Below are 24,076 nucleotides of genomic sequence, written 5' to 3'. Positions count from 1 at the left end.
TGTTTCGTTCACTGACGTGACGTTTTGCTTAACGGTGCTGCCACTTTTATGTTGAATTTCTACCAAAACCACTCAACTGTCATTGTGATCGGTTAAATTGTTAAGGCAGTATGGACCGTATTTCTTAAGCTCCAGAAGCTCGAAATGTCACTTTACTTCATGTTTTGGTTATTCTTGTTGTATACATGTTGTAGACAATAATTTTCGAGAAAATTGTGGTTAAATTATTATGTTAAGTGAAACTTTAAGGATTTAATGGCTTCTACAACGGTGAAGGAGGAAAATTGTTCTGATGATTTGCTGGCCTGTCGAATATGTCTCGCGAGCGATGTAAAGTTATTTCATATTCGGAGATGGGGCATCGAGCAAGTGTTTGTGGATTTAATGGGCACTCCAGTGAGTTATCTGCATTCTAATATTTTTATTTGGCTTTTGTAGCTTAAGTCAATTAAGCTAATTATTTATCATAGTAATATTACAGCTACAAATCTTCAAGAGAAAGCAAAATAAAATAATAAAAAAAAGGTTAAGTTAGTGCCAAAATTTACATTATCGTCATTCAATGAGCAGTAGGTAAGAGAGTACCCACTGAGCGAGGCAACCTAACCTCATGAGCTAAAATTTTGTTTGGTTTAGTTAGATTCCTTATGAGGAGGCACACTCGAATTATTTTATGTATCTAATCTCTGGAATTGAAAAAATTCAAACTCATCAAATTTTATAGTATTTTTACGACGTCACGGGTGAGCAAAGAATTTCTTTTAGTTCAATATAATATTACATTATAATTTACATAAATGTCAAGTTACAAGAATTTATATTGAAATTGTCAAAGGTAATATAAATAATATTAATCATCATCCCAGCCTATATATGTCCCACTGCTGGGCACAGGCATCCTCTGACAATGAGAGCGCTTGGACTGTAGTTCCCATGCGGGCCTAGTGCGGATTGGGAACTTCACACACCCCATTGAATTGCTTCGTTGGTTTGTGCAGGTTTCCTCACGATGTTTTCCTTCACCATAAAGCTTGTTGTAAATGTAATTTCGCACATGATTTCGAAAAACTCAGAGGTACAAGCCGGGATTTGAACCCACAATCCTCTGCTTGAGAAGCGATAGGTCAAACCACTAGGTCACCATGGTTCCAATAATAAGATTAATAACAATATAAATAAAATAACATTACATTACATTTCGTTAAATTACATAACAATTACATTACATTTCATAAAATTACTGCAACAGAACAAAATAAAGTTGGCCATTTTCAACGCTACATAGCATAGTGAAAATGTCCTGTCCTAGCTATGGCCAGCTCAAATACCTAATGCTGTTCCAGTTGTCGGTGTGTGACGGGTTCCCGCAGCACGTTTGCGTGTGGTGCCGCGCGCTGCTGCTGCGGGCCCGAGAGCTGCGCGCGCGCTGCCAGCGAGCGGAACACCTGCTCAAGGATGCACTCATCCATCAACACTATGTAAGTAATGCCACCAAGCTACATCTTTTGCATAGTCATACTACTTTATTAATATTAATAAATCATTTATTTTGGCATGTTAGTTATAAAGAAAAACCTTAATGAAACTACCTTATATGTACTACCATCTAAGTTACACAGTTATACAATAAAAATATTCTGATTTTGATTCTAATGACTATGTTAGTAAGAAAAATATGGTTACACCATAATATCAACAAACAAACAAGTGTTAGTATCTGCTTTCAAGGTATGTTCCGGACACATCCCAACAAAAAAACACGTGATGAGACTTAAACCATCACCTCTGTGTGAGATTTGCCAGAAGGTAGAAGACTTGTCCCATTTGTTGTTGGAATGTGCTCAGAACTCAGACTTGAGGAGAAGAGTTCTTGGGGGTTTGTGCCAGGTCAATTGTTGGCTCTCAGAGCCACTGACAAGGCCTTTTGCATATACCACTTATAATTGCGTAGGGAAAATGAGCGAGCACCCATGAGGCTGGCATGATCACCTGGAGAAGTCAAAGCCTCAACAAAAACAGGAAAAAAGCCCTTTGGAATTTTCGGGTACGGAACACTAAAACAAGATATTCTTAAAACTCCTTTTTTAAAGTCAGTTAAAGACTCGTTATTTAAGTTCGCCAGGGCCTCTCATTGTCTAACTTACTCGGAATTACGATCGTTTCCACGCATTAGACAATACAGCCTCTGAATATGATTACATGTAGCGATAGCGATGACAAAATGAATCATTATTATTATTCTTATTCGTCAATAAATTTGTGTATAGTTTAAAAAAATGTATTTGAATTTTTTAGATCACAACAAGCTACATAAGAAGCATCGACAGAGAGCGATGACAAAATGAATCATTATTATTATTCTTATTCGTCAATAAATTTGTGTATACAGTTTAAAAAAAATGAATTTGAATTTTTTAGATCACAACAAGCTACATAAGAAGCATCGACAGAAAATTGCACAATCTTTCACATACGTTTTCCCAGAACATTGACGTGAAAGTTTTTCAGTATGATGACATACAAACAGAAACAAAAATAAGTATTACTCTAGAGAACAACATTGAAAATTATGTTAAGGAATATGGTACAAATGCAACTTATGATGATGACGATGATCTTGGTAGTGATATACATTCCGATGTAAAGCCAAAAATAGTTTATGTAGAGCTCGAAGATGTAGCGCCACGCGACACTCCAAAAGTAAATATAGTAGAGAGTATTGATCAGACTGTTAATCAGGATGTGAACACTCCACAGTTAAATGTAAAAGAGTGTATTGATAAAACTGTGAACGAAGGTGCAAGTAATTGTAAAAAGAAGTTTTCTGAGATAAATATGATAGATTGTAATGATAAAAGTATAAAAAAGGATGTAAAAAGCTGTAAAAAGAAGTTCCCTGAGATTAATGTTACAGAGTGTAGCAATGAAACTAAGAAAAAGGATGTAAAATGTAAAAGGAAGCTAGTGAAGAACAAAACTGAGAAAAAAACAAAAGAGAAGAAAGGGCAAGCGTGGAGACAAAAACCATTTAGCAAAGAGGAAGGCTTCAAAGAATTTGAAGAGAAATATAATTTTAAGATTGTATCCGTTTCTGAGGACGATATGGTGAAAGATATGGAAAACAGGAAGGAATCGGATAATTATAAATTATCTGCGTTTAAATGTGACTTGTGCTTTAAAGGATTCCTTTCCCAAAATACTTATGATAACCATATGAAGGTTCACGATCTAGTAAGTATCAATTACACCTGTAAGGCTGCGTGTCCAACAGAGATGTGCGAGCATGTGATGCGAGAAATGTGATTTTCATGAAACAATAGAAATGCTTCATGTACACATCACTGCTCTGGTGGAAACAGCTAAGCGGAGCGAGCTGAGGTACATAATTGAAGTGTTTCTATTGGTTCATGAAACACACATTCCTCACATCACTGGTGCGCCTAAAAACGCAGTCTAAAAACTTAAAGTACGGGATGATTCGGGAGACTTGAACGAACTGGACCAACCCTATCAGGTTACTTACTATATCATACCAGTATATGTGAGATCGACATTATTGTTTTAAATGTTGCAAACCAAAAATGTTCAATTATTTACTAGATGTATGGTCCAGACGTTTTAGTGTACAAACATACATACACACATACACTGACAAACATTCGCATATATAATATGTAATGATTTAACCTTTTCGCCGCCACGTCAAATACAAAAGACATTAAACATACGCCCTGTTTCCATATTGCAATGCCTAAAATTGAATCTTAACACAATTGAACGAAGGTTGCTTTTACATTGAAGTAATGGACGTATATACAGGTCGTTGGCGTGGAACCTTGCGGTGCGTATTGCGTATATATGAATTGTTGGCGACGAAAAGGTTAAGTTATTATTTCAACACGTATAGTGCACGTGTAGTGCCACCAGAGAAGGTCACGCACACAAGAACCTGTCACGTAATGACAGCAGGATTTTGACATTCACTTATTCATTTAATTCATTCTCCTATTACGCAATCAGTACTTCATGTAGCTGTCTGTAATCATTCACTTTATCTCTTTTGGCACTACCTGTCAGTGATGCATTAGAGGGCTTGCAGGCGCGCGGCAACGAGTGCCGGCTGTGTCGGAAGCGCTTCTTCCGTCCGGCCGGCCTGCGCGACCACATGCGCGACAACCATCAGCTCAAGTACCACTGTCTGCGCTGCGACGAGACCATCAATAGCAAGTAAGAGTTGCACTTGAAAGGTTTAGGTAGTTAACTAAAACAAAACAACGTCAATACGGTATTTGACAACTCCTGAATTTGCCATATCTTAATATTATTATGAAAATATAGATATACAGACAGTCTTTAGCGAAGAGAAATCTTAAAACGGTTGAAAATTGATTTATAGTGAATTTTTGAAAAATCTATTTACCTGTCTCTTTCTCAAACGCTTTTCTCTATGCAGCAAGTATGGCGGTACTGGCGTGTGACGTCACATGCCAGTATGTCTTTCTCTGTCTAATATTGAATTTCAAACCCTCATAACTTTGTTATTTGTAAAGGTAGCTTAAAAATTGTTTCTTTATTCGATAACAGGCACTGTGTAGTTTTAATTTGTAAAACATATACAAAATAGTCAAATACCGTATTCTTCCCTCCTAAGCAAAAAGGCGGTGTCGCACACAAAACACGTTCGGCCCGGCAACGATCCAATAAGTTCTTACGCTATGCTTACGCATATCCCACAGCAGTCACTTCTATGCCAGTGACACGTATACGTGTCACAGACGTAATACATTCCAGCGGCAGTGACCGTCTGTGACTTTTTAGTTCTTACTCCTATGCCAGTGACACGCATGTCGTGTCAAATAATTCGTACCTCCTAAATGCTGGCACAGCGTAAGGGCTTAGCGGAACGTTGCCGGAGCCGAATACGGTCCACTAAGCTCTTACGTTACGCATAGCGCACATCCCGCAGCAGTCACAAATACGTGTCACTGTTAAATCGTGTGAGAAAATAAAGTAGTTGTTGTAATAACTTATGGAAAAAAAAAGAAATGGGGAAAAAATATATTAATAATTCATCTAAATAGTCTTAAGGCTCTGTTTCCACCAGAGATCTGCGAGAATGTGTTCCGAGGAATGTGTTTTTCATGAACCAATAGGTCACGCGTCACTTACCTCGCCTCGCTCCGCTCAGCTGTTTCCATTAGAGTTGTGCTGTGCGAGGATGGGTAAACGAAGAGTTTCTATTGATTCATGAAAAACACTCCTCGTTAGTCATCCTCGCACATATCTGGTGTAAACTCAGCCTTAAGGTGTTACGAGTTGAATTTATTGACATGTTAGTCTTTGTTAGGTACAGCGCGGAGATGCACGCGCAGTTCCACGCGGGCAAAGTATTCCAGTGCGAGCACTGTGGCCAGCAGTTCCGGTGAGTCCCGCGTGCCACTCAAATGTGCATTAGTCTGTACACAATAAATTCAAGGGTATTATGAACCAGCTAGTATTTACCCCCGTGTTTTGCACGCGTACATCTTTAGAACCAACATTTCAATTCCCAATATAACGTTTCAAACTTTCGTGATTCTCATTCATAGTCAAAATACCATAACGGGACTTATCACGCTATTTTTACACGAGTAATATTTACCTCGACGTTTCGGCAACGTTACAGTTGCCGTGGTCATGAGTAGACTGAAGTGTGGGGTGTCAAGTCTGCCTAGCAGCGCACGCTACGAACTACCCGCACTTGATCACTAATAGTACCGGCACTCGCATCACGAACTACCCGCACTTGGTCACTTTTATTAGTCACCCTATCACACCGACACACAACACTAACAACGTCCGATCGTCCCTCCGAACATTCATCCCGATGCCGACACTTATTAATAACAGGATTCCACGAAAATGAAAGTTTATACCCATCGTCCCGGTTGAAATTCTTATGCTTTTTTATTTCAACTGCTTCACGTACCATTCTTGAGTAAAAATGACGTTCCGTGGACAGAATTTTGGGATTGTGAAGCTCAATCCAGTGGTGGTGGTGGTGGTGTGGTGGATTTCAATTCCCGTGAGAATTTCCGAAAATTACACCGTGGATATGACAAATGTTGCATACCCAGCTGTTGAGATTTTATCTCCATCCCGTAGGAATATCGGGATGAAGAACATTGGCCGCACACATCGGACATCGATCAATCGGTGGTCGCAAGTGGCGAGTTGTAAAGGTAAACCAAAAATATATGACTATTGTCAAGAGGGCGCTATTGTTCTTATTTATATGGCAATAGTTCAGTATAGTCGGAGCAATGACATCTTGACTTGTCTACAACGTTTACCTGTTAGCTCTGATGTTAATTTGGAAAGGTTTTGCAGTGAAATAGTTTCATTTCCCAAGCGTTTTTTTCCAGTAGCTTATTATAAACATTATTTACAATGATCCGTTGTTGACTACGGATCGTTTTGGGCATTTTTTGTTATTGTTCAAAGAAACCGCCACAGTGACACTGACAATCATTCAAAGTCAAAGTCAAAATATCTTTATTCAATTTAGGCTATAACAAGCACTTATGAATGTCAAAAAAAATCTACCACCGGTTCGGAAAAACCTCTGCTGAGAAGAATCCGGCAAGAAACTCAACGAGGCATATATTTTTTTATAATTATTGCCAGTGTAAGAAAACTTCCAATGAAACTCCGCAACATGGCGAGAAGTCATATATTTCTGGTCAGTCTTTAGCTCATTGTGGCGTTCTAAGGGGGAGGCCTTTGTTCAGCAATGGACGTCTTCCGGCTGATGATGATGATGATTACCAAGCGATGGATGGTCTGAATTGTTTTCCCGTTTTCCAGCAAGGCGACGACGTGCAACTCGCACATGCGCATGTCGCACCCGCTCGAGACGGCAGAGGGCGCCACGTGCGCGCTGTGCGGCGAGGTCTTCCTCAGTGCGGCCGGGCTGAAGATGCACAAGGCGCGTTCGCACGAGGTACCTGATGATTCACATACAGAAAAAAAGGAAAGAGAAATATAAACTCGAACTAAGTATCTTAAAAAACCTAAATAAAAATATTGACAAGAAATATTGCGGGAAAAATAATCAATTTGAAACCGACTACGGAGCGTTTTGAATGACCAACCGACTGTCTTGATTCTTTTTTCCAAAAGATGATAATCCTGCGCGAATTATTTTAAAATATCAATTCCATGGTTCTTTATACGTATGAATAAAATTTGTTTTGTGCGTTCGTCAGCCCATCCTGCCGAACCTGCGGTGCCGCACGTGCAAGCTGCGCTTTGAGTCGTCAACCGCCATCGACAGGCATCGCCGCGCGCAGCCCGCCGGCAAGTGTCAACAACACACACAGGTACACTCAAGAACTTTAATTCATGAGCCACTATGGAACCTTTTCAAAGGAAAAATTGTTAATATTTTCCTTGTTAATGAACGCGATGTCACTATGACGTTTACCCTGAAATGTTTCCATGGAGGCTCATAAATTAAAGTCCTTGACCGTACACCTAAAACTCGCTTATAGTCAAAGAACCGATGAGAAAGCCACCTATAAAGCAACATCTGGTGGCCACAATGAGAAACTTCAGGACAGCTGTAGCAAAGTCATGTGGTAGCTGGAAATTTATTTAAAGCTATAGTAGAGCCATCTGGTGGTCACGATGGGAAATTACAGATCAGCTATGGGACACTTCAGGACAGCTGTAAGTAGTAGAGCCATCTGGTAACCGCCACGTAAAACTACATGACAGTGTAGAGCTATGTGGTCGCAACCACGGGAAACTACATGACGTTATAAGCGCAAAAGGCATGTGAGAAATAGAATGTTTTTTATTTTTATTTTTGCAGTTCGTGCACGCAGTGCGGCGAGGTGTGTGCGAACGAACAGGATCTCCTGACGCATCGGATGGAACAGCACGGACTGCAACTGTTCACGTGTGATATGGTACACAATGTATTTCAAATGTGTTTCTTGACTATTTGTTGCCGGTAACTTTGTCTTCGTTCTGTGAATTTTGTAAACTTTACAGGGATAAAAAGAACATACTCGTACATACATACACACAATCACGCCTCTTTCCCAAGGATAGGGTAGGTAGAGACAGTTAGTTTCCACAGGCTATGATCCTGACATTCATCTTTCGCTTCCTCAGCACTCATTAGCCCTTTTAGAGTTCTGTACCCAAAGGGTGCCAACGGAACCCTATTACTGAGGCTCCGCTGTCTGTCTGTCGGTCCGTCTGTCACAGGACTCTATCTCTTGAGCCGAAATAGCTAGGCACTTTAGATTTTCACAGATTATGTATTACTGTGGCCGCTATAACAAGAAATACTAAAAACAATAAAATAATTATTTAAGGGGGGCTTCCATACAACAAACGTGATTTTTTGCAGTTTTTGCTCGATATTAATAAAGGCAACAAGTAGACGCTTGAAATATTCACAGAATTTTTAGTTGTATAATCACTCTAAAAATAAATAGTTAAATTAAAATAAAATAAATATTAAAGGGAGGCTTCCATTCAACATTTTTTGTCTTTTTTTGCTAATGTCTAATGTTGCAACGATTTCGATGAAATTTGGTATGCAGGGGTTTTCGGGGATGACAAATCGATTTAGCTTGCCCTTATCTCTGGGAAATCGCTTATAATCGAGTTTTAGACCGAGAAAAGCTCGGTCGACCAGGTACTAGTCGTATTATATATATACCCTCAGTGTAACAAGACGTTTGAGAGCAAAGAGTCCGTAGCGACGCACATTGACCGCGTGCACCGTTTGATGAAGCCCGTCCAGCGCCGGCCCGGCCACCGCCCGCCGCCCGCCAGGAGGCCCAACAAACAGCAGGACGCCGTCTGCGAGGTGTGCGGGAAGCGCTCCACGGTGAGTCATGCTACCGTGCCACTGCAGGACACAGGTCTCCAGAATACGGCTTGGCGCCAAAGCCGGGCAGATAAGGTAAGCCCGGGCACGCAGCTGCCAGCATCACCGATAGGGTAGGCGACACTAGCCATGTCATGAGACAGGGCAATACTAGCAACAGGGTAGCCAACACTAGTAAGAAGATAGGCAACACAAGCCACAGGATAGGTAACTCACAACAGGGTTAGCGACACTAGCAACAAGGTAGGAAACACTAACTCAAACTCTTTATTGAATTAAATGTTAAATGATATTGTAACGGATAACTCACGTCTTAAACCGAGTTTAGCTCGACATGTTTCGGGCTATTTCGTAGCCCTTCTTCTCAGGAGCACGCGACTCGGCGGCTGCCGCAATACGCACACTACGCGCCACCGCTCTGCTCGCGCGACTGCCCGACGAAACTAATTAGTGTGCGTGTTGGTTGCGGCAGTCGCCTAGTCGCGTGCTCCTGAGAAGAAGGGCTACGAAGTAGCCCGAAACATGTCGAGCTAACCGGTTTAAGACGTGAGTTATCCGTTACAATATCATTTAATATGTGAGTCTCACGGTAGTTTCATGTTCAGAATTAAATGTTGTGATGAAGATCTTATAAAGTATGTATCATGCACGATAGGCAGCATCAGCAACAGGGTGGGCGGCACTGAAGTCGCGTTGAGAGTAGGCGGCGCTAGTGTTGCCATGAGAGTAGGCGGCGCTAGTGTTGCCATGAGAGTAGGCGGCGCTAGTGCTGCCATGAGAGTAGGCGGCGCTAGTGTTGCCATATAAAGAAATGCCTGACTATCAAGCTTGAGGTCCAGGTCGGAAGCAGATATTTTTCAAAAAAATACGTGTGTTTGTTCTTGAGTCTTGCGTGTTTTATATGTGTTTAATCTTAATCTATTAATCTATGTATCCGTTATGACTATAAAACAAGCTAACATTCATAATGTTGTTTCCCAGTGCATGGCGACGTTGAAGATCCACATGAACACGCACACGGGGGCGCGCCCCTACAAGTGCAGCCTGTGCCCCAAGACTTACGTCACGCCGCACGGGCTCAAGGTAACGTTTAACATATTCCCTGTCTCGAAGTTATGGGCGTGCAGTATTGTGCACCGTTTTTTTGACTCGTCCCCATAGTAATTTTCTATTCATTCTAATATTTCCAATGTAATGTCAAAGCCGTGGTGGCCGAGTGGTTTGACCTATGGCCTCTCAAGCAGAGGATCGTGGGTTCAAATCCCGGCTCGTACCTCTGCGTTTTTCGGAATTCGTGTGCGAAATTACATTCGAAATTTACCACGAGCTTTACGGTGAAGGAAAACATCGTGAGGAAACTGCACAAACCTGCGAAGCAATTTAATGGTGTGTGTGAAGTTCCCAATCCACACTGGACCCGCGTGGGAACTACGGCCTAAGCCCTATCATTTCGAGAGGAGACCTGTGCCGAGCAGTGGGACGTATATAGACTGGAATGATGAATGTTAATGTCCCCATAGTAATTTTTATTGGTTATCTTGTATTTCAAAATTAAAAAAAAACATATATAGGTGGGTACGTAGGGAGTTACAGTGACAAACGAAAACGTTTGTTGTGGTTGTTAGTCTAACATCTGGTAGCATGGTGTACGGTTGTGTTGCTCTAAAGATGAGCTCTGGTTGAGTTTGAAAAGCGTCAGTGTAGTGTGGTGGTGGTGATGGATGGGTTGGTCTGATTTGTGTGTGTTCTTACAGTGTGGAGGAGGGGGAACTGCATGAACACGCATATCTTGCATAAACTTAGCTATCATAAGGTAGCGGGTGAGCAAACAAATTGTTTTAGTTCATTAACGAATGGCCACGAAGCATGGTAAATCAGTAAATAAATCTCCTCGATTCTAAAGTAGTGTCTCTACTGTGTTTTAGACTCACGAGCCTGTCCACTCCGGGGCCCGCAAGTGGAGCTGCGAGGAGTGCCACGCCACATTCATGCGGCAGTCGTCTCTGTCCCTCCACCGGCGGGCTGTAAGTACACATACTATACATAGGGACTGCCATCAAAAAACTGGCACGTCACTAGCTACAATATATCTGGTTTATTTTATATTATAACACATTGTATATAATTTATCCCGCAGGTACACAGCGGCGAGAGAGCGTACCAGTGCCACATCTGCTGTAAAACGTTTACTCAATCCGGCTCACTGTACACACACGTCAAATATGTGCACATGAAGGTCAAACCGCCGCCGCGGAAACGGAACAAGAAGACTGCCACCTGAACAGCGCCATCTGGTGCCCTCCACGGAAATATAATAAGGCAGCGGTTAGTGAGATCTGGTGTCCACCACAGGAAACTATAAGTACAGGGCGAGGGTAGTATAGCGCCATCTAGTATCAGCCACAGTAAACTACGGGGCAGCTGCAGTATAGTGACATCTAGTACTCGCTACGAGAAACTACAGGGCGGCGGCAGTGTAGCGACATCTAGTGCCCGCCACGAAAAATTACAGGGCGGTGGCTGTATTTTGATGTCAAACGATGCTTGTACACGTGGTCCCATGTATATTTGTATTGTTACGTACATTACAGATATCTTGTTCTGTCTGAAAGAAATGAATTATTATTATATAAATTATACTTTTACTAAAATATGTTCAAATTCAAATTCAAATGATTTATTCAGTAAAAAGGCCGCAATGGGCACTTTTACACATCATATTTTAAACTACCAGCGCTTTCGGAATGACCATCATTGCCAAGAAGAATGCGCCGCAAGAAACTTGGCAGAAAGTCATTTTTTCATAATAATATAATTACAAATAAATAAATGTAATGGTATGTGTTGTTTTATTTATCTAAATGCTTAAATGTGAACAAATATCGAAACTTCAACATCCTGTATCGCGTCATAGAAGTTTCTCAACTCGGACGCATAAATAAGATTAAGATTGGTTTTTTGGAATCTTTTTGTAATTTTTATTTCAATTCCAAATTTTTACTTTTACGGTCATCCCGTAAAAACCGAAATGAAATACAAACTGAAATATAGATGCACAGAAAAAACAGAAAAATAAGACCATCACTGGAATCGAACCCAGTCCTCGGTAATCCGTACCGCGTGCTATACGCTACACCACTGATGGTCAACGGTACAGACACGAATTTCCCTATGCACCTCATATCTCAGCTTGTGTTTCTTACTTAGTCACATAAGCAGCGACGCTAGCGACATCTATGCCGTAGCCCTCAACAAGAAACTTTTTTTCGGCATTCCATTGGAACTAACCGCTCACCCGGACAAGAGATATCGTTACTCATAAATAAGACTTCTAACGTTCTTCCTTCGAACTTCGGTCTCCAGCCATAACACCTGCATGAGAGAGTTATCTCTATTGTAGCTTCTTCCCACGTCAATAATACCATTTTTGAAATATCGGGGTTTTGCTGGATTCCCAACAAAACGGGTGCTTCCACTAGTTGCGGGCAACTGGTGGATGCAAATGGCGATATGTCGTTCTAAGGGGGACATCTTTTTTCAGCAGTGGACGTCTTCCGGCTGATGATGATGAAGACTGAATCCCAACAGGAATTCCAAAAAAAACATGTGGTCTTCAGTAACGTTGTATAGCAACACTCGTGTAAAATTTAATGGCTCTAACCTAAGCAGTTGAGATTTTAGTATTTAACATGCCCCTAGTAATATCGGAATAAAAAGTAGCCTATGGATTATTACATTTGTCAATGCAGAGCTGTTATAGTACATTTGTGTCTTAAGGGCGATAAATAAGGAATTACGAACGAGTCTATTACAGGGATGGCGAACCTTTTAGTGAATGTGCCATTTTTCGAAAACAATAATAGTGTGGCGATGATGTGCCATTAAAGAGCCTTAACTCGGTGATTGCGTGGACGACAGTAAAACTACCAATTATATACATTCCTAGATCAGCGACGTGCCCAGTTTATTTTGCCTGTGCCTCAACTGGCGCGCGTGCCATTCGTTCGTCATCTCAAGCCCTATACTACGAGTATGAAGTGCAAAATTCGAAGTTCGTATCAAGCCGTTCGAGCTTGACGCATTATTATTTAATACAAGTGCGAGAGCCCTGTTCACGGTTGGCTCTCCTTTCGATCTTTGACAAGGAACTACGGCTTTGTTGGAAACATTCGGACATATCTTGAGTGACCATTGTATATTGTATCTAATTTTCATGAAGACTTCTTAGCTGTGAAAGTTATCTTTTTAAATTCGCAATGCATAATTTATTTATACTATAGTCGCGACACGCGAATTTTTTCATTTATCCATAAACAACCGTTCACTTACATGGACTGGGTGAACACTAAACTACTATTTATTTCACTTAATTTTTTTTTTATCTATCAATTTGTCGGCGTATTTGTAGTTATAATGTATCACATCGATACCGACGGAAAGACGCTTTTTTTGCCATTTAGACTAGGAAACCCCCTAAAAACTACCATATATCAAAATTATTACATATGGCAACTTACTTGTTAACTGTCAAACTGACATGACAGCTGTTAACTAAAAAAGAGGTCAATACACTTTATTCTCAGGAGAGCAGGTTTGTTTATTATTTTATAAAAAAAAAACAATAACATTTTTTTACTGCTTGCGTGTGTGCGTGTGGTGTACATAACATACGCTTTATAGTGAGGGAGTAATTATTTACTGGAAAATGCGTTTACATTGTATTGTGGTAAAATTTCAGTTTTTCATGGCTGCAAGGGTGAAGGAAGAAAATGGTGCAGAAAGTTTGCTGGCTTGTCGGATTTGTCTCGCAACCGATGCAAAGTTATTTAATATTCGAGAATGGGGTCTCGACCAAGTGTTTGTGGATTTAATGGGTTCCACGGTGAGTTATTTAGTTTATAGTATCATTACTTTGCCATCGTATTTTGTCGTAAAAGTTCATATTTATCTTACTTTCTCAACTAGTTAACTGGACTTTACTGAAGATAATTGAGGAAGCTGATAAACACGGCTTTAAAAGCAGTTTTTAAACAGTGGATGCCATAGAGTGCTTATTGCGTTTGCATACCTAAAATAGACATACACAAACAGAGACAGTAATATGTTAAACATTCCAGTTGTCGGTGTGTGACGGGTTCCCGCAGCACGTTTGCGTGTGGTGCCGCGCGCTGCTGCTGCGGGCCCGAGAGCTGCGCGCGCGCTGCCAGCGAGCGGAACACCTGCTCAAGGATGCACTCATCCATCAACACTATGTAAGTATCTTTTTTGACTCCAATTTTGATCACTTTTGTATTCCCTCTCTTCGCACACTTGTTGCTATTGATGAATGAATAGGGAATATTTTTCTCTAAATATGTTAATTTGATATAAAATAATAATGATATAAAATATGTTGAAAAATATGGAAGATTCCAGCTAATGAAGTTTTCATGCCATCTCTTTCTAGTAAAATAAAATGTAGTATGGACTTTCTATCATATGAGCAGCCGTATCATATGACGTCATCTCTTTGTTTAATTGATAGTTTAATATGTCAATCAAAATAATCATAAATATAGAAAATTACAATAAAAATACACACACACACAAACACCATTAAACAAAACCAGGATCACTAAATTTAAGTCAAAAAATAAAAGAATATTTAAATCACAAATAGGTACTACTCATCAACAACAAGTTTCGTCAATATCTCAATCAATATGTCAATATCTTTTATTATTATTAGTATTATTATATCTTCGTATTTTTTCAAGATATTTAAAAAATCTTCCACAACTTGATTTATCAAATAAGAATAATATATTTGAAGAAATAAAAAACTGCTTGCATTTATGTTTATCTTAATAATAATAATCTTTATCTTGAATAATTCTGTTATCAGATGCACAAAACCATTACAGAAAAATATTGCAGCTTTTTCATTATTTCAATTGCAATTTTGCCAAATTTTGACCCATCCCAGTAAAAAAAAAACATTACACAGAATTATCAATATGCAAACAAGTTAGAAAAATATTACCAGTTTGCAATGTGAATAAATTTTAATGGCAAAAGAGAATTTGAATATTATAGAACTATTTTTTACAGATCACAACAAGCTACTTAAGAAGTATCGACAGAAAGTTCCACAAATTGATGCACACATTTTCCCATGACTACAGCAATAGAAACGTGAAATTTTTAAAACATGAAGACAAACAATTAGACACTGAATCAGGTCCCAATAGTTGTATATTTTTAATAGAGAGCAACATTGAAAATGATGTTAAAGATTTTGATACAATTGTTAATAATGTTGATGACTGTGCTAATGATGACTATACACATTTCGATGATAGTCCAGAAATCGTACATGCAGAGCTTGAAGATATAGTTACTCCACAAGACACTCCAGAAGTTAATATAGTAGAAAGCCATGATCAGACTGTTAAAGAGAGTTTGAACTCTCCACAGGTAAACGCAATTGAGCGTATTGATAAAACTATCAAAAAGGATGTAAATAGTTCTAAAAGGAAGTTAATCATAAACAAGACTGAGAAAAAAAAACGTACAACAAAGAAGAAAGGACAAGCATGGAGGTTGAAACCGTTCTGTGAAGAAGAAGGTTTCAAAGAATTTGAAGAGAAATATAATTTTAAGATTATATCACTTTCTGAGGAGGATATGGGGAAAGAGATGGATGATAGGAGGCAGACAGATAATTATATCCGCTCAGTGTTTAAATGCGGATTGTGCTTTAAAGGATTTCTTTCGCAGAGTACTTATAACAACCATATGAAGACTCATGACGTGGTAAGTGAGATTAGCAATAAAGAGCATGTGAATTAATTATTTCCTAAAATTTAGAAGTTTGGATACTCCCTTACCATACTGCGTACGCGTCGAAATGTGTCAACTTTGAAATGAGTCAGCTCACTTATTAGGAATTACGACAGAGAAAGTAGTGTTGGCAATTACCGTAGGACACAAAGAGATGGCACTTCTTTCTCAGTACCGCGCCGTAGCGTCTAATGGTACACTTTTTCGCTACAAAGTCATCAACTTCTAAATCTTTGACTACTCTCAGAAACAATACTCTTGGAAATAATAAATTTGTGAGCATGTTTAAAACATTGTATATGTGTAGGGCCGCGGGGCGCACGAGTGCCGCCTCTGCCGCGTGCGCTTTCTCTTTCCCACCAACCTCCACCGCCACGTGCAGAACGCGCACCGCCTCAAGTACCAGTGCTGCGCGTGCGACACCATCGTGAGGACCAAGTGAGTCGGTTGTACTGTACCGTGCTAGCCGTCGAACTGGCACTATTGATGGGGATTACACTGCCATCATCATTATAATCATCATCATCATCATCAGCCTATAGTAGCAAGGTTGGATCCAGGGCCCAGGACTGGGTCTAGGACGACAGTAGATATTATTACTATGAATTACGATTTGGTAGCAAATGCTGAACTTAAAATTGCTCAATGCTAAATTGCTTCCCAGCATTAAAACCAACATCTGGTTACTTTTTGTAGTTGGTATTGTGGTTGAAGCCATGGTGGCCTAGTGGTTTGACCTATCGCCTATTAAGTAGGGGACCGTGGGTTCAAACCCCGCAGCTCGCACCGCACCTCGTGAGTTTTTCGAAATTCATGTGCGAAATTACAATACAATACAATACAATAACTCTTTATTGCACACCAATACAGTAAACAGTACAGAAAACACAAGTATATACATAGACACAAGTATATAAGTAAATTACATTTTTTTTATACATATAACTGACCGTGATTGATCCCTATCTTCCCAGATGTTAAGTGCAGATGAGGCCAAAGGTGTATTTTTATTTATTTTATTTACCACGAGCTTTGCCCGGTGCAGGAAAACATCGTGAGGTAGCCTGCAAAAATCTGCGAAGCAATTCAATGGTGTGTGTGAAGTACCCAGTCCGCACTGGACCCGCGTGGGAACTACGGCCCAAGCTCTCTCTTTCTGAGAGGAGGCCTGTGCCAAACTGTGGGACGTATATAGGCTGGGATGATGGTTTGTAGTTGGATGTTTGTCCCAGGGCGAGCGCGACGGTGCACGCGGCGTTTCACGCGGGCACCGTCTTCAAGTGCGACCACTGCGACCAGCAGTTCCTGTGAGTATACCAACCTGAGGTTCAATAGGCTAGACGACTAAAAAAACCGGTTTAGTCCGTCAGTTAGATAATTAATAGTAGATTGTACAACAAGAGCATAAAACGAGCCATTTTACCCGAGGCGTTCATATAGACACGTCGAGGGGAAAATGGGTTTAATGCTCGAGTTTTACACTCTGCTTTTCACCTCGATGGCGAGGAAATAAAATAGCAACAGTGGAAACAATGATTCACTTTCTATGTACCTTTTATTTTTTATGCATTATTATAATAATTCCATTATTTTAATTTTACTAATTTGAGTAATTTGTTATGATTGATTTGATTGATTTTTAGTTTTATATAAATTAAAAAATATTTAAATAATATATAGAAACTTTTTTGTTTGTGGCTGTTGACACCTGATTACCTTGGTCTTGGGTTAGTTTTAGACGAAGATTGATGCACTAGAGCATAAAAAGTCATTTTATGTCGCCTAGATACAGCATAAACACGAACTTTACGAGCATGAGAAGTGAAAATAATATTGTACACGTATTTTTTCTTTTGTTCGACAAACAAAAAATGACGAGGATACAGCGCTTAGAAGTTTCGAGTGAAGTCACTATATGGTACGATTTTTATCTAATAGCGACGTCACAAGCCCCACTCCGGAAGTTTGATGATCTATACCTTTGTCGATTTTTAATAATTTGATAAACCAGAAAATATGCGTCCCATATTTTTCCATAATCTAACTGTCGGACTAAATAGGTTTTTTGTAAACCAATAGAAACGCTTCATTTACCTATCATCCCACAGCATACCTCTAGTGGAAACAGCTGAGTGGAGCAAGGCGAGGTAAATGAAGTATTTCTATTGGTTCATGAAAAACACTTTTCTCGCATTCATCCTCGCACATCTCTGGTGGAAACGGAGCCTTAATTTACTTGCCCAATTAAGCTTATTTTTTTGTGCAAGCAATTCAAGCAATGCTGTAAGAAATTTAGATTTAAGGTGTACATTTTGCATGCTGTAATTTAGCTAAATGTGTCCTGGAAATCAAAATACATATTTATAAGACTTTCTGTTAACCACATTGAATGCCAATAAATAATGAATGAGTGAATTAATATTTTTTTTCTATAAAATTGTTGAAAAACCAAGGTTTTTATTTTATTTATTTTTATTATTTATAATGCACAGGCACTTTATAGCTGGTGCGTGTATATCATTGTTCATTCATCATCATCATCATCAGTATCATTATTTACTTTTTGTTATTGTTTCAGATTAAATAGAGTTGTCAGTGATCATTTATTAGTTTTAATTTAACAAAACTTCTGTGACATTGCCTTCTCGTTGGTTTTTTAGCAAGGTGACGTCCCGCAGCACGCATATGCGTATGATGCATCCGAGCGAGATAGCAGACGGTGGCACTTGCACGCTGTGTGGTGAGACCTTTATCAGCGCGGCCGGGTTGAGGGCGCACAAGACTCGCTCGCATGAGACTGAGGTCAGTATTTGAGGCCACGACGTAGAGTTACATGGTTTAAAACAGTTCAAAATTACCATTATGTTTAGCTTGTTAGAAATCAAGTATGACTAAGCTAAATATACGTTTTTTTATATTATGGAGCCACTTGAAAATAAACACAATAAAGTCAACAAACTAACTTAAAACTTTTTTTTTTAAGGTCCTCACTGAAAATCAGCGCCACTGTTTGCCGTGGCATTATGCTGAGTGGGGACCTATTTAGCGTCATGTATTTGTTCTATGTTTGTTTTATGGCGTTAAATAAATGTATTTTCTTTATTTCTTTCTAAAACAAATAAAGTCTGAATGTCTGAAGAAATGTTTCAGGTTTTTTTCTTAAAAAAAATAATACCTTGCAAAGAATTTCTAATAAATACCGTTAGATCACCATATGTATTGCTCTTGCTCCTGATGTCACTGAAATGTTGCCAAAAAATTAACAAGGTTGAAAAAAAACTATATTTCTTTAAAGAGATTTCTCCTGTGGTTAACGAGGGTATTTAAAATCCGTTGAGAATGGCATTAATTTATTGATCAGCCCGCCCTGCCGACGCTGCGGTGCCGCACGTGCAAGCTGCGGTTCGAGTCGCAGGACGCCATCGACAGACATCGCCGCGCGCAGCCCGCCGGCAAGTGCGACAACAAACACTGGTACACACGCTCACGGGCGAGCTTTTTAAGCGATAACACCACATCATACTCTACTTTACTTTTTGTATTTATCAGTGGCGTAGCGTGCCTTGGCGGGGCCCCGTATAATAATTTGTTTGGGAGCCCTTATGAAGGGTAAAGATTTCTCACAAAAGAAAAAAAAATGCATAAAAAAATCTGTCACTTCTTTCAAATTTTTTTCAATTTTTACGCACGTCGGGGGCCCCGTATAATTGATACGGCAGATTCGGCGGTAGCTACGCCCCAGGTATTTGTTAATGTTAACTAAATTATACAGATTTTGTGGCATTCATTAAAGAAAATTTGTATTTTATTCTATCTATGACCACAAAGAAGGTCAAACCATAAAGTGAACAGCGCCATCTAGTGTCCGCCACGCTACCGAACAGCACGAGGTGGTGGCAGTACAGCGCCATCTAGTGCCCGCCATGGAAAACTACAATGTTCAATTTTTATTGATATCTAAACACAAATCTATTAAGAAAGTGTAATATGTTAATACCTTTAAATTAGTTTTAATTTAATGTGTGAAGAGAGCAAAAATTAAACAGCCAGATATTTAGCCGGGTTTATAAATATTTTAGCCTGATGTTTTCAAAAATACAAATTGAAACTTTTGCCAAATGATACCCTATGTATCATATGCTTTTGTGTTTTTGCAGTTCGTGTACAAAGTGCGGTGAGGTGTGTGCGAACGAACAGGATCTGCTGACGCATCGGATGGAACAGCACGCGCTGCAGCTGTTCACGTGTGACATGGTATACAGTGCTCTGTATTTTAATACATTTAGTTTTTAAACTACGAGAGCAGAGTTAGTAGACACTAGTCTACCAAAGCTTTTTACTAATTTATGATGTTTAAAACATAATATAAAATATTGTTTTATGCTCTAAAGGGCAAAACGTTTGCATTTTTTTCTATTTGCCTCGTTTTGTTTTTTTATATATAAGAGGAGGAAACTAGCATGTGGGTCACCTGATGGGAAGCAATCACCGCCGCCCATGGACACCTGTCAACACGGGGGATATCACAGGTGCGTTGCCGGCCCTTTGAGAGACTGATAGGCTCGTTTTTATAGATGTACCGCTTCGAAAACACCGTCCCAGGAAGCTGGTTCCATACTTTAGTCGTGCGTGGAAGAAAGTTCAAATAACACTGTGTTTGCCGATATTGAAGAGGTATTTTTTTCCAGCGATAAAGCGCAACATTTTCAGCTTTATCGCTTAATGTCACGTGACCAGATCGAGCGACTGCATGTGGCCCCACCTTAACTAATTATGTATGCATAATATTTGTAGTGTGAATAGTTATACATTATATCGATATCCCTCAGTGCGGCAAGACGTTCGAGTCCAAAGAGTCGGTAGCGACGCACATCGACCGCGTGCACCGGCTGATCCGGCCGCCGGCGCCGGCGCGACCCGGCTTCCGCCAGAAGCCGCGCCGGCGCACCCGCGCCCGCGCGCCCGTCTGCGAGCACTGCGGGAAACGCGTCTCGGTGAGTGCCAGTGCCTTCACCACGTCCCCACCTAGCGTTACCAATTATACTGTTAAAACAGTATTGTAAAGGCTGACCAGGAATATAAAAAACCTGACGCGAGGACGGCACTTCTACGTTTTATATTGCAACATTTGTTTACACTTACTATACGATACCTACCAGTCATATTGACAACGGGTTTTGGTGATGTTATTTGAAGGAATATTTTCTAATCCCTCGGACTTTTTCTATCATAAATTCTTTTATACATTGTAAATTATTTTCCTTCCAAGGCTAAGGATAATCTTCGGCATTTTAACGCACAAAAACACAAAATACCACGCGCAAACAACGTTAAACTTTGACAGCAATAGACAGATCACATTTGAATTTAGTGTTACCAGTGCAAGAAGTTAGTTCTATTGGTTTTCCGCAATATGGCGAGATTTTATATAATTCTGGTCAGCCTTTAATATTTTTCACTACATTATACTTTTTATTGTTGAACAAAAATAAAGTATACAAGAATCTTCCGACCGCTGTGCAAAGCAGACGTGTGTGTGTTTTATTCAAGGTATTATTTATTTGTTTCCAGTGCATGGCGACGCTCCGGATCCACATGAACAAGCACACGGGGGAGCGCCCCTACCGCTGCGGTGTCTGCCCCAAGGCGTACATGTCGCCCTACGCCCTCAATGTAAGTTATGTGGACGATTCTATACTATTGACGACCAAATAGCTTAGTGGTTAGGGAGCCTGGCGGCAAAGCATTTATAAGCGCAGATATTTGTGTAAAAAATATGAATGTTTGCTCTCGAGATATTTAGTACAGTTGATAAGGGACCTTCGCGCGACGATTTTTTTGCACTTGTTTGCATTGATACAAACGCAAGTCGAACGCTCAGCAAACGCAAGGAAGCCGGCACGTTTTAACCTTACACACGATCCTTGCGTTTGTATTACAAACGCCGGTTATTATCCAACAACATAACATTTAATAACTGTCAACATTTGTCGTATTAACAGACACACTATGTGAACTCGAATACAAAATACAAAATTACGAAACGGATACAAAATTCAGATCTATTGTCAAGAAGACATTAAAATCAAAGGCGTATTATAAAGTGAATGATTATATCATGGACAGGGATATTTGGAAATAATTCCGATCCGCATTAGCGATCCCTTCAAATAGCGAACCTACTGTGTTAAAAATAAAGCTGTGTTAAATACTTGTGATGTATATCATTTAATAATATTGTAAATCTGTTTTAAAAAAAATATATACCTCGTTGAGTTTCTTGCCGGATTCTTCTCAGCAGGGGTTTTTCCGAACCGGTGGTAGATTTTTTTTTTGACATTCATAAGTGCTTGTTATAGCCTAAACTGAATAAAGATATTTTGACTTTGACTTTGACTTTGAATAACTTAACACTCAGATATAAACATTGTTATCGTTAATAATTATCACAATAAACTAAAATTATTAAGATAGTTATCTTGATAATTATTTTGTGCAACACTGCAATGCAACGTCCGGGACAGTGACTCAACGGCGTCACGCCGTTTTGCCACCTAGTTACTTTTTTTTTATGCCTATTAGACTGTAAAGTATTGTATGTACCATTGCATGGGCCATGTTGGACGAAATAGATGTCTTTATTATTATTAATTTATCATCACCAGGTGCACTCGGAGACGCACTCGGTAGCGCGGAAGTGGCGCTGCGAGGAGTGCGGCGCCACGTTCGTTCACCAGTCCTCACTGTACCAGCACCGGAAGGCGGTAAGTACGGCTGGGTGAATACGAGCCTTTTGTCCGGTCGGTTAAACGTGATTTATTACCATCCAGCGTATAAACACGGGATGCGGCGAGAACTTATTTGTGGCCTAGACTAGCGTGTTTAAAATTTTCGAGCACACTTTTTTTAGGCCACAATAATTCATCATCATCATCATCCCAGTCGATATACATAAGTCCCGCTGCTGGGCACAGGCCTTTTCACAGAATGAGAGGGCTTAGGCCATAGTTCCCACGCGGGCCCAGGGCGGATTGGGGACTTCACACACACCATTGAATTGTTGCCCCCATGGATTCTAGAAACATGCCCAGCAATAAGTAATGAATAAGGAATCATCATCATCCCAGCCTATATACGTCCCACTGCTGGGCACAGGCCTCCTCTCAGAACAAGAGGGCTTGGGCCATAGTTCCCACGCGGGCCCAGTGCGGATTGGGAACTTCGCACGAACCATTGAATCGCTTCCCAGGTTTGTGCAGGTTTCCTCACGATGTTTTCCTTCACCGCAAAGCTCGTGGTAAATTTCAAATGTAATTCCGCACATGAATTTCGAAAAACTCAGAGGTGCGAGCCGGGGTAATAAGGAATAAAATACACTTATTTTTTTAGATACACAGCGGTGAGAGAGCGTACCAGTGCCACATCTGCTCTAAAACGTTCACACAGTCGGGCTCGCTGCAGACACACATTAAATACGTGCACATGAAGATCAAACCGCCACCGCGCAAGCGGAATAAGAAGGCTGCCACCTGAACAGCGCCGTCTGGTGCCCGCCACGAGGAACTACTATGCGGCGGCATCTTGTGACATTTAGTGACAACTGGTGGCAGTATAGTGATATCTTGTGCCTACCTCAAGAATTACAGGACGACTATCCATCTAGTACTTGCCCAGAAAAACTACAGAACTACGGCAGTATAGTGACATCTAGTGACTGCCACAGTAAACTACGGAATCTTGCAGTTTGCGACATCTAGTGGCCGCCTCGTTAAAGGACGCTACAGAGTAGGTGCGCAGAATAAATAATTGTGCCAACTGCAACGTACAGAAGCATATTGCAAGTGATAAATAATAAAATAAATCAAGAGACTCTCGCTAGATGGCTGGATCAAGGGGCAGATACAGAAGGCGGTACTTCTGGACACGGCACGCATCGTCCGGAGGTTCCTCACTCTGCGGCCCTGACCACCGGTAGCTTGGGCCCTGCCCCGTTACCGGCGGCAAACTAGGTTAGGTTTTTATAATATTTTTATTTTGTATGTACTTTTCTGTATTTTACTTTTTATAACTATTATAAAAACCTAAACCTAAGAATGAAAGAAAAATAAAGAACAAAATAAATCAACAAATGAAAAATGTGTTTTTTATATTCATTTAACTACCTTGACAAGACACCATATTCTAAAACAAATTGAATAAATGTTATTGTTAACTGTTACTTTCATGACTGTGTTAATTTTTTTGCTTTAGTTTAAGTATGGAATAAAATAGATAGAAAAATAAATAGATTTGTTTAGCAGCTCGTTGGATGTATTTAAAAAATGTATCTGAGATTTATTGAAGTAAATATTTATATATGCATGTATA

At 40.0% G+C, this 24,076-nt stretch overlaps 2 protein-coding genes across 7 annotated transcripts; both read left to right on the top strand.

The window, feature by feature from the left end:
* The first annotated feature begins 105 nt into the window (after nucleotides 1–105).
* LOC141444716 (uncharacterized) lies at nucleotides 106–11,727 on the top strand. 6 transcript variants are annotated; one of them, XM_074110324.1, is made up of 11 exons: nucleotides 106–396; nucleotides 1,344–1,478; nucleotides 2,419–3,231; nucleotides 4,100–4,227; nucleotides 5,348–5,422; nucleotides 7,248–7,361; nucleotides 7,856–7,952; nucleotides 8,723–8,887; nucleotides 9,869–9,970; nucleotides 10,813–10,911; nucleotides 11,025–11,727. In XM_074110324.1, the coding sequence occupies exons 1-11, from the start codon at nucleotides 256–258 to the stop codon at nucleotides 11,166–11,168; spliced, it is 2,013 nt and encodes a 670-aa protein (XP_073966425.1). In that variant the 5' UTR covers nucleotides 106–255; the 3' UTR covers nucleotides 11,169–11,727. The 6 variants fall into 6 exon arrangements, with proteins under 6 accessions (XP_073966425.1, XP_073966424.1, XP_073966422.1 ...); XM_074110323.1 differs by having other exon boundaries at nucleotides 4,091–4,227; XM_074110321.1 differs by having other exon boundaries at nucleotides 4,089–4,227; nucleotides 5,338–5,422.
* A 1,637-nt stretch (nucleotides 11,728–13,364) lies between these two features.
* LOC141444714 (uncharacterized) lies at nucleotides 13,365–23,901 on the top strand. Its single transcript, XM_074110319.1, has 13 exons — nucleotides 13,365–13,478; nucleotides 13,626–13,769; nucleotides 14,005–14,139; nucleotides 14,978–15,682; nucleotides 16,017–16,147; nucleotides 16,942–17,016; nucleotides 18,370–18,511; nucleotides 19,071–19,183; nucleotides 19,867–19,963; nucleotides 20,539–20,703; nucleotides 21,281–21,382; nucleotides 22,375–22,473; nucleotides 23,099–23,901. The coding sequence occupies exons 2-13, from the start codon at nucleotides 13,632–13,634 to the stop codon at nucleotides 23,240–23,242; spliced, it is 2,046 nt and encodes a 681-aa protein (XP_073966420.1). The 5' UTR covers nucleotides 13,365–13,478; nucleotides 13,626–13,631; the 3' UTR covers nucleotides 23,243–23,901.
* Nucleotides 23,902–24,076: the final 175 nt, after the last annotated feature.

This window comes from Choristoneura fumiferana, chromosome 30, assembly GCF_025370935.1.
Source record: "Choristoneura fumiferana chromosome 30, NRCan_CFum_1, whole genome shotgun sequence".
Classification (NCBI taxonomy): domain Eukaryota; kingdom Metazoa; phylum Arthropoda; class Insecta; order Lepidoptera; family Tortricidae; genus Choristoneura; species Choristoneura fumiferana.
Note: the sequence above shows the minus strand (reverse complement) of the source record. Positions and strands in the feature narration are given on the sequence as shown.

What these genes read in the sequence shown, in the direction of transcription:
- LOC141444716 (XM_074110321.1), top strand. Translation starts at nt 256, where the DNA reads ATGGCTTCTACAACGGTGAAGGAGGAAAATTGTTCTGATGATTTGCTG. An exon ending in GACGAGACCATCAATAGCAA is followed by an intron (nt 4,228 to 5,337) that starts GTAAGAGTTGCA and finishes TTGACATGTTAG; the next exon opens with TCTTTGTTAGGTACAGCGCG. An exon ending in CACTGTGGCCAGCAGTTCCG is followed by an intron (nt 5,423 to 7,247) that starts GTGAGTCCCGCG and finishes TGCGTTCGTCAG; the next exon opens with CCCATCCTGCCGAACCTGCG.
- LOC141444714 (XM_074110319.1), top strand. Translation starts at nt 13,632, where the DNA reads ATGGCTGCAAGGGTGAAGGAAGAAAATGGTGCAGAAAGTTTGCTGGCT. An exon ending in CACTCATCCATCAACACTAT is followed by an intron (nt 14,140 to 14,977) that starts GTAAGTATCTTT and finishes TATTTTTTACAG; the next exon opens with ATCACAACAAGCTACTTAAG. An exon ending in CTCGCTCGCATGAGACTGAG is followed by an intron (nt 18,512 to 19,070) that starts GTCAGTATTTGA and finishes TTTATTGATCAG; the next exon opens with CCCGCCCTGCCGACGCTGCG.